This window comes from Scedosporium apiospermum (genome assembly GCF_000732125.1).
Source record: "Scedosporium apiospermum strain IHEM 14462 chromosome Unknown SEQ_SAPIO_0098, whole genome shotgun sequence".
NCBI classification, from domain to species: domain Eukaryota; kingdom Fungi; phylum Ascomycota; class Sordariomycetes; order Microascales; family Microascaceae; genus Scedosporium; species Scedosporium apiospermum.
In genome coordinates, this window is record NW_015971799.1 from 806,733 (window position 1) to 816,751 (window position 10,019).

Here is a 10,019-nt window from a genome sequence, read left to right on the forward strand (position 1 = left end):
TCGAGTCCCCGATGGTGGGGAGAACAACCTGCAGCCAGACTAGGGCTGTTGAAAGCCACCCATGCCGAAGATAACGCTGTGATTTGACAGCCACCTCTGTCACCTTATGCAAAGCACCAGCGCGTGAGACTTCCAGGTGTGTTGGAGCGACGTTAAACACCAGGCACGCTGCGGAGGCTGGCCTGAATAAACGAGACCGGAGAGCAGAGAAAATTCAAATTAAAGAAGAAAAAAAAAAGGAAAGGAAAAAAGGAAAGGAAAAAAGGTTCAATCCAACCCGGAGGAGCCCCGATAGCAATTCCCGCCTTGCGCCTCCACCACCACTACCGCAGACAAACTTGCCATTCCGAGAGTCTCGAATCAGAGACCAGAGATCGATAACATGGACACCCACTACTTCTTTTTCTTCCTCTCTTCCTTCTTCTTACTCTCCTTATCGTCTACAGTCCTCTTGTTGCTCGAGCCGTCCACAATGACCGGGACAGGGGGCAGCAGCGATTTCGATGAAGTGGCGGTCATTTTGTCCTTAGCCTTCTTGCTTGACCCATGCTCTTTAGAATCCCAACTATTCTCAGCCTTGGCCTTGGCCTTGTCTTTGCTCTTTGATTTTGCCTTTGAGCTGCCGCCGCCCTCGCCACTGCTTCCCTGTCCTTAAGTGGAGCTGTTAGATGGGCCTCCTCGTACAGAGGCGTAAGAAGATGAACGCGCGCTGGTGGGTGTAATAGCTCAGATAGACTCACCTTTGGCCTTTTTGTTGCTGTGCGACTTTGAAGGCTTCGGGCTCACAGCTTCGGGGTAACCGTAACCCGAACTCCCGTAATCCCATGCATGGCCGTCCGGCCCTGATCGGTACTCGGCATCGGAAAAGCAGTGACTGCTCACAAAGCCACGGCCATACATGTCAGAATGGGTGCCCTGGTTATAACCCCCACTTTCACCAGAGTTCGGGTACCCAGCCATGCTGTAGGCGCCGGCTCCGTACCCGTCGGTCCGGTAATAGGAATCGGCGCCAGTCATGCCAAGCCTTTCCATGCCCTCGTCAAGCGGCGTGCCCCCGTTGGCCGTGAAATAGTCCAGCCTTACCCCTCCGTCCACCGACATCGTACTCGGTGATCCCGGACTCCACTTAAACGATGATAGTTAGGTGAGAGCTCTCAGTCGGGAAGATTTAAGCAAGATAATGGGGGGCGGAAGAGAGAGAAAGAAAAAGAAAAAGGAGAAAAAGAAAGAAAAAAAGAGAGAAAGGCAGCAATTACTTACGTTATGAATCGAGGCATCAGATCTAAAATCCACTGGCGACGGAAACGACGAAGACACCGGTGATGGAAACGACCTAAGGGACTGACCGCTTTGCGTTGCCTCATGCATCGCCGTGGGCCCCATTGCCGTGGGCCCCTTAGGCCTACTACCTACGTTGATCAAGGTTCGAATCGAGATTTTCTCCTTCTCGTTCCTACCATCGGCAACGAGGTATCTGCCGTTGAAAAGACCACCATTGAGGAGCGCTGTCACTGTTAGTACATATGCCGTTGAATGATGCTATCGCCAGAATATCTAGGGGAGTACATGATTGTACGATGACTTACCGAAGGCCTTGCGGAATTCATCGTGTCCGATGATCCTCACCCACGCATGGGTGCTCGCATTGAAGACCTCTGCATAATCAACGTCGCACACCGTCCTCACGTAGTCCTTGAGGTCTTTCCATTGTGTGTTGAACGGCAGCTATACATTTGCACAGTCAGAGACGGACGGTATATCATGATGTGTTATGTATAAACAAGTCATAATGTTTGAGGAAAAGGGACGGTTTCCCATGTCCTGTTCATGCGAGAAGGGAAACAGCTGCAGTAATCGTAAGGCAGTGCGAATGTAACCTCTCTCCAGGAATATACTCACGTTGGAAATCGTGATGTAATAAACTCCCGTCTTATTACCCGGCTCGACCTCACGCATCGTAGTAGCATCAGATCCCATGGTGGAGACGAGAAGCAATAGGCTTGGCAATATCAACGATAGCCTTCTATTGCAGATACCCTGCGTAGGGGGAGCCGAAATATGCACGACGGATCTCTGGATCGTCCCGAGGCAATGGTTCGAGGGAGGTCTGGCAAAACTTGAGTCTAAGGTACGGTGCTGCGCAACAATAGCACACGACGTATAATGCTCATATGCCGGGTATTAACAAGATGGAACTGCACGAGAAGATAAAAAAGAAAAAGAAAAAGAAAAGAAAAAGAACTTGGGAGATGCAGCAGACTGGTTAGCAAGGGCTTGTCAGTCGAAATGAAGGTCAAAACCAAGAAACGAAGGAGTCAACCGGAAATATATATACGCCATCCTAGAGTTCCTTGAACCCTCACTACCCTTAACAAGGCCTCTTCTATTCCGCTCTTTCTCAAATGCAGGCTCGATCATTCGGGATTATCGCCCTGTTAAATCCAACCTAAAATCCGCCCCCAAGTGCCCGCGCACCCTTCCAAGGGAGGAAGCACGGCATCTTGTCAAGAAAAAAAAAGGCTCAGTGCCTCCCTTGGACGTGATTCGGGAGCAGTAGATATCACGAATGGAGAGGATCAACGAGCATGTGAGTGTGCTGCCGGCTAAGACTTCCGCGGGGCCAGTCGGCCATGGAAAATGTGAGCAGGGGTAAACCAGCCGAAACAATGTTCGCGGACCGATCCTATTTCCCGTAGTTACGGGCTGTTCCCGGTCCCTTCATCTATCTCAAATGACTGCTAATGTCAAGGATGGATCACAGGTCGGAGTGACGTTCGAAGCGATTGGAGATGGCTTTAGCTCAAAGGGGAGTGTGTGAGGGCCCAGATTGCATGCATTATTGGCTTGACGTCGTTCTGAGGGTGTGTGTGGCGTCTGTCTGGGGGAGGGGGTCTTTGACAGGCTGGGGTAGCAGGTACAACTGGGAGGATGCAAGCCGGACAGGAATAGCAGCACCAAATGGGTACACAAGAGATAGACCCCCCACCCATGTCTCTATGCTTTGGGGTATTTTTGGCGAATGCACCGTTCGGTACCAATATTTGATTCTGTCCAGGCGCTCGTTCGTCTGTGACAAAATCAGTCGGTTCCTACGACCAAAGTGAAGAAGAAAAAAATGCGAAAAGTGTGAAAGGTCCTTCAGTCTCATTAGGCAAGATTAGCATGCAAACAGCCGCAGATCTTATGATCGACGCGGTTTCTTATGGGAGAGGAGCTTCATCATCAAATTGACTTGAGGCTCCCCCAAACAAACACCCTGGTTGGAGGGTCTCTGCATGGCATGCCATGTCTGACTGGAAAATTACACAACCTTCACCAGAGAGGCGGAGTTTTGCCATCAACATAACCCAACGAGCATTAGAATAATGCGGCGATGCGTTTTCTCGGTAGCATCAGACATCCTAACTGCATCAACAACAAAGATGATGGAAGTTGACGAGCGCAATGGCGTATCGATGGCGGGTTCCAAACTGCGAAAGCCGTACCGGTTACCCGATAACTTGGGTCTGCCAAATTCGGAACACCGACCTCAATTGCATCCGTCGGCAGGAAGCTTGAAGTCGAAATGGAGGGCGAAAATGAAGGCCTTTTTGGGGTGGTTGCTGCAGGGCGCAAGACGGCAGTCGCTGGGCTTGCTAGCTAAAACGATCCGTCTGCAGCCAGGGGCGGGCTGAGCAAATGTGGCCTCTAGGAGTTTCCATGATAAGAGGAGAAGATTGTAGGCCCTAAATCCATGGATTAGGGTGCTTAGCGGTTGGCCTCGTCTTGCGGCGGCAGACTGACAGACAATATCAGATCGGCATATGTGAGCTACAAATTAGTGTTGCCTGGCTGAGCACTACTTGCCGAGAGAAGCGAAACGATGATTCTGGCGATGGTGGCCGCGTCTCTAGAGTTTCTTGAAGCTGAACGTATCATCGGGTCCAGATTGAGTATCATCCTCCATGTCAGTCAAAGAGCCGTTCCAATCCTCATTGGACTGAAGGACATTATCAATTGACAATGTATTCCCATACGAGGGGCTGAGCTGGACGTCCTTCCAATGGGGATGAGGATCTCCAGATTCCGCGAGAGAGGCAAGCAGGTACTGGTTGCTGTCACCCACATAGACCGTAGCGGGAGGGGTGTCTGAATTTACCCATACGGTCTGCCATTTCGGCGCGACTTTCTCGTCCGGAAAGAATGAAGCGCAATCCATCGGGCGAGGTCCGTTGGAGAGCGGATCCCAAACAAATACTACGCCGTGGTGATCTCGACCTTGGCAGGTAATAGAGAGAAGTTCGGGGATTGACGGATGCCATCGAAATGAGGCAATGTCTGACGAGAAGATGAGTACCGCGCGAAGCTCCATGGCTGAGAGGTCCCATATCCAGAGGGCCGTCGGTGAGTCTTCGATCCGAGAAGCTAAGAGGGTGGAGGAGGCATCGAAAGTACAGGAAGAACCGCCGAGACTGGGTTCGGATATGGTAATACTATTCGACGACGGGCCTGGTGGGGAGATGGGTTGCGTAACTCTCCCAAAAGCATGAACAACGCGCGCTGATGGGCTTTGGGGCATGTTCAGTTGTTCTTGCCAAATCTAACATCATTTGCAATGCTGTTAGCGTACAGGGTTCCAGACATGTTGGCAGGGCCCAAATCAAGCGATGGGGGTTGCTGTGTAAAATGAGGAGTGATGATGCGGACGCAAGTATGTCTTAAAAGTGAAGCAAACATAATTTGAACGTGGGGCAGAGCTACATATGCGAGGGACGGGCACACATACTTGGAGGGTATCTTTGGGGATGACGGCGGTTGTTGGATGGTGAAACCTCATAGTCTCTAACGCCGCTGGTACCTCTAGAATGTAGATAAACCGAGTGTGGTCACACACGGCCACCCTCCTCGCATCTGGGCTGAGCTGGCAGCGCTTGACACCTGCACCTAATTCGGCATGCTTCAAGTCTAGTTCGGGAACGGTGGCATTGGGCCCAGTCCAAGTCCGGAAGAGATGACCATCGGGGGTGTAGAACAGGAGCTTGTGGCCCTGCGAAGCCGACTCCCAAACGATAAGCCACCTGCCGTCCGAAGACCACACTAGGCCCTGGCAGTCAACGGTGTCAGGGTACCAGGATCTTTGGGCGTCCCACGCTGGCGGTGCATGCAGGCTGATAACATCCCTGCCAGCAGTGCGGGTAAGAACCGCAAGATGGGACGAGCCAGGGCGGAATGAAAGACACCTCGACGCCGACACTGGCTGGTAGAACTTGGGATTGTTTATCTCAACTACCTTGGTGGTGGCTAAGTTAAAAATTGAGAGTTTGATGCCAAGTGAGGAGAAAGCGTATATCGTCCCATCATCAGGACCGAACCGGACGAAGCTTGGCCGATCAGCACTTGGACCTGGAACGCGTATAACGGCGCGGAACCGGGGATCCACAACCCCAAGAACATAGATGTGACTTGCTGTAGCGATGAGAATTTTTGAGGATGACGGGGACCAGGTGAAAGCCAGTATCGGCCCAGCGAGCTCCGAGGCTGTTGGTGGTGTCACCTCATGGACTGTGCGAAGGCTCTGTACAGAGCGAACGATGATCTTGGACAACAGCAGAGTCGCCACAAGCTGTCCGTCCGGGCTAGGGACGGAATGAGTGGATGCTAGGTGGGAGGTTGGTTTCAGCTTGAGAGCAGCATCTTTAAGGAGTGCTAACTTACACTTGAACAGCGGAGAGAAAATCATCTCTGATGGTGCTTCGAGGGATCAGTAGGGGATCCTAATGAGCCAAGAGAATTGCACAGCAATGAATTCTCAGGTGCTGCAAAAGTAATTGTATTGTCAAACGAAGATCTTTGGAGATCAAATGTGCATTGCATTCATTGTCTGGCTGTTCTATGACTGGAATGCCTTGAAGCTCAAAACAAACCTCGACGTATAGTGAAGCGGGGTAGACAAATTTTCACAATAGAGTCAGGGAAGGAGTTGTCATCGTCTTTATATCACAGGCCAATTCCAGATATTTTAGAGAAGGCACAAATTATGGAACTATTCCGGCGGAAGGAGCCTTCGTGATGCTGAACTCGACGTTTCAATTGGAATAAGCAGGAGCATTCCGGCATGTCGCGTCGCAACTTCCCCCGCGCATATCCTTCTCGTTGCTCGGGTCAACTGTTTACACTGTAGTGGGGCTCCAGCCAATGACACCGGGGCTTACTAACTGAATGACATCGCCTCCGAGGGCTTGGGATATCTTTGATTGTTCGAAGGGCGTGGCCAAAGCTGTATCCTCGCCCTCAAATTCCAACTTGCAGTGGTTACTTGTTCATTAACACAACCGCCAGGCGACCCGTTTTGGTGTCGGGTGTTGGGTGTCGTGCGGTATCCAACACTTCAGTTTGCGATAACCTATCCAATCGTCAGTCTAGGGCATCAGACGCCTGTTCCTGGCTTGGGTCAGCCTTGTGACTTGAGATCCTATCTTCATTCTATTCCTACTCCCATACTATGTATGTGTAGCGGATCATCCATCTTTTAGTCGTGCCTCTCCCCTTCTAAGGGTGCTTTAGCGCCCACCGGTGGCGATGCTTCGTGGTACCATTCACCGTTCACGGGCGAGGGTTCGCGACCAGCTCAGACCTTCCTCCAACGCCTCTGGTCCCCTCCTGTCGTGGACATTAAATAGGAGTCTACACCAGACCCGGACCCTTGAAAAACCCGAGCCGGCAACAGTCCCTCAGTCGAGCCAGAGTCTCCGCCGAGAAAATCTTAAATCCGCAAGACCCTTCTCTGACTTCTTGACTGATTCCTTTAATCGCCAACATGACTATCTCCGCATCTCGGTTACCGAAAGGTGTAACCTCCGCTGTGTTTACTGCATGCCCGAGGAAGGCGTCCCATTATCGCCCTCTCGAGAGCTTCTCACCACGCCCGAGATCGTGCTCCTGTCTTCCGTCTTCGTTTCTCAGGGCGTAACTAAGATCCGCTTAACTGGGGGTGAGCCGACCGTTCGTAGAGATATTGTCCCTCTCATGCATCAAATAGGCGCTCTTAGACGCCACGGGCTTCGCGAGCTCTGCATTACCACGAACGGTCTCTCCCTTCACCGAAAGCTCGACAGCATGGTTGAGGCGGGTCTTACTGGGATCAATCTGAGCCTGGACACTCTAGACCCCTGGCAGTTCCAAATCATGACGCGGCGCAAAGGCTTCGATGCCGTGAAGCGGAGCATGGACAAGATATTTGAGCTGAATCGGCACGGCGCCGATATCAAGTTCAAGATTAACTGTGTTGTGATGCGCGGCATCAATGACCGTGAAATCATGCCATTTGTGGATATGACGCGAGAAAAGGATGTCGAGGTTCGATTCATCGAATACATGCCTTTTGATGGAAATAAATGGAACAAGACGAAGATGTTGGGCTACTCGGAGATGCTGGACATGATAAAGGAGAAATATCCCACCCTGGAAAAGGTTCGCGATCATCGAAATGATACGAGCAAGACGTGGCATATCCCCGGTTTCGCCGGCAGGCTTGGCTTCATCACGAGCATGACGCACAACTTTTGCGGCACTTGCAACCGGTTGCGTATTACGAGTGACGGGAACCTCAAAGTCTGTCTTTTCGGAAACGCTGAAGTGTCGTTGCGTGATATCCTGCGGAAAATCAACAACGGCGAGCCCATCGATGAGGAGGCCTTCGATACGATAAAGCAGGTTGTTATGGGTCAAGGCCAGAGTCTTTCCCCATCCGACCACGCCCCAGGTGTGCTTGTCAACCAAGAAGAGCTACTCAATGTCATTGGCATGGCTGTCAAGCGCAAGAAAGCAAAGCACGCAGGTATTGGCGAACTGGAACACATGAAGAACCGGCCTATGATCCTTATAGGTGGGTAACTCCGGTCTATCCCGTTTGGAAATACTCGAGAGATGTATATATATACGCTTGCCTCCTAGCCGCTTTGGTTGGCAGGTAATCTTTGGACTGCATTACGGCCTTCGGCACCTCGCATCTCGGGAAAAGGAGGGAACGCTACGTTCAAGGAGGTTCTGGGACTAAGTACGCCGTGTAGATCCTACTCTTTCTCCTAGATACCCACAACAATCGCGTGGCTTTTTGGCGTCTCCCATGCCACAATCGCTCTGGGCTTCCGATACTATTGGAAGCTCCTTGTTCGCGGGAGATCGGACTCTTAATAGTTCGCGACCCTTCTCGACTACACGCTGTCTACGCCAGGAGGAGGATAAAGAGGCACATATGGTAAAAGCGGCCGCTGTCAAGAAGCTGACTCACGTTTCCGATTCGGGCTCTGCCCACATGGTATCCATCACCGAGAAAGCAGTAACGTCACGCATCGCCACGGCAGTCTGCAAGGTCAGGTTTTCGACAGAGGTAGCCCTCAAACTCATCGAAGAAAACGGCATGAAGAAGGGCGACGTCTTGGGCGTCGCCAGGGTGGCCGGCATTATGGCCTCCAAGAGAACCCCCGATCTCATCCCGCTCTGTCACCCTATCCCGATATCGCATGTCGCCGTAGATCTGTCGCTGGACAAGAGCGGCAACGCGATTGACGTCAAGGCAACGGTGTCGTGCGACGGGAAAACGGGTGTTGAGATGGAGGCATTGACGGCGACGTCTACGGCGGCTCTTACGATTTACGACATGTGCAAAGCAGTTGACAAAGGTATGGTCATTGATGGTTTACGGGTCACGCTCAAGGACGGCGGAAAGAGCGGTAGATGGGAGATGCCTTGATCATTGCCAGGCCTTCTTTTCGTCAGGCAGCTTTAGACACCCACGCCATCAGCGTCCCCGCCCCCAATCTTGGGCTCTGGCCTAGACAGCAGGCGGAGAATTAGACGTTTCACTTGCGGCTCTGTTGAGAGGGGTCTTGCATTGTCCGACCTGCCTCGCTCTTCGTTTCGAGACAAGGATTGCATCTCCGGGGTTTGCTCCTGCCATTCTCATTTCCACCCCGCAGAGACTCCGATCACAAACCCAAGACTGGTCATCTTTCTGGCCGGGTAACATGAGGTGGGGGGTTTAGCATATTTGGTTGGCTAGAGGATGTCCTCAGTAAACTAGGGCGCTGTAGGTCATCGCTAGGTGCATAACGAGATGGGGGAGGGGCAAAAGCGGTCTAATTGAACGGCTTTGACCGGGTTGCAAATGTCACGATGCGAGGGGTTTCGGGATCGATCTAAGCTAAGACGGAGGAGAGGCGAGCGAACTCTTAGGGCAACGTTATGTGGCGATCATTGTGTATGACTACTGCATTGGGGGGTAACGAGACTTGGACACGATAGAAATGGTATGATAAGATCGTTCAAGGCCGAATACAGCGGCCAAGTCCTCAGTGAAGCCATTTCAATCATCGTGGATGCTCAAGACAAAACCTAACTTTCTCGAGACTTACACGACGTTCCTTTCTTGTCTCGTGATCATGCACGCTTATAGTCGCTCGCTTATTAAGAAGGTGAAGAGAGTGAGAGATGCAACTTAAAACGCATTTCATGTGGCTTCCATTCGCAATCCCTTCCCTAGCCTTTTCTTCGAAGACAAAAATACGTATTTACTTCATACGAAGAGTGCACCAAGAAGTTTCGGCTCCCGAGCTAATCTGAAGGGCGGTGAACACCAGGGTACCTACCCCGCAGCAAGTCCGCTCCGCAAATCTCAAGTACAAGGAACAAAGAGGGGGGAGACCCCGTTTCGCTCTTTCCGGGGTTAGGCGCTTTGGATTCAATTTTTTGTTGATGTGCACCATCACATGTGAAAAGTGGGGACCGGCAGAAGCTGATGGACCAGTGGACTCGAGGGATCTCAGGAAAGTAGGAGGGGCAAAAAAGCGGAAATCGGAGGATGTCGAAGTGACCAATCAAGGCGCGGCGATAAGAAAGCTAAGCTCGATGGAGGAGGGGCGGAGGAGGTACGAAGTACTCGACTCAAGTGCTCCACATGCTCCTTTGAAATGCGGGTGATATTTGTGATATTATGGGTTAATAGTACTAAACTACTCAAATTGGAGACCGCAGCTCTTACG

The 10,019-nt window shown here is 51.6% G+C and overlaps 3 protein-coding genes across 3 annotated transcripts; 1 reads left to right on the top strand and 2 right to left on the bottom strand.

The window, feature by feature from the left end:
- Window positions 1-393: 393 nt before the first annotated feature.
- On the bottom strand, window positions 394-1,977 carry SAPIO_CDS5373 (uncharacterized protein; the record flags this gene model as incomplete). Its single annotated transcript, XM_016787711.1, has 5 exons — window positions 394-650; window positions 741-1,125; window positions 1,414-1,505; window positions 1,587-1,725; window positions 1,900-1,977. The coding sequence occupies 5 exons, from the start codon at window positions 1,975-1,977 to the stop codon at window positions 394-396; spliced, it is 951 nt and encodes a 316-aa protein (XP_016642726.1).
- A 1,912-nt stretch (window positions 1,978-3,889) lies between these two features.
- Window positions 3,890-5,719, bottom strand: SAPIO_CDS5374 (WD40 domain-containing protein; the record flags this gene model as incomplete). Its single annotated transcript, XM_016787712.1, has 3 exons — window positions 3,890-4,579; window positions 4,766-5,637; window positions 5,695-5,719. 3 exons carry the CDS (start codon window positions 5,717-5,719, stop codon window positions 3,890-3,892), a joined length of 1,587 nt encoding a protein of 528 aa, XP_016642727.1.
- Window positions 5,720-6,558: 839 nt separating this feature from the next.
- Window positions 6,559-8,731, top strand: SAPIO_CDS5375 (Molybdenum cofactor biosynthesis protein 1; the record flags this gene model as incomplete). Its single annotated transcript, XM_016787713.1, has 2 exons — window positions 6,559-7,864; window positions 8,049-8,731. The coding sequence occupies 2 exons, from the start codon at window positions 6,559-6,561 to the stop codon at window positions 8,729-8,731; spliced, it is 1,989 nt and encodes a 662-aa protein (XP_016642728.1).
- Between the last annotated feature and the right edge of the window lie 1,288 nt (window positions 8,732-10,019).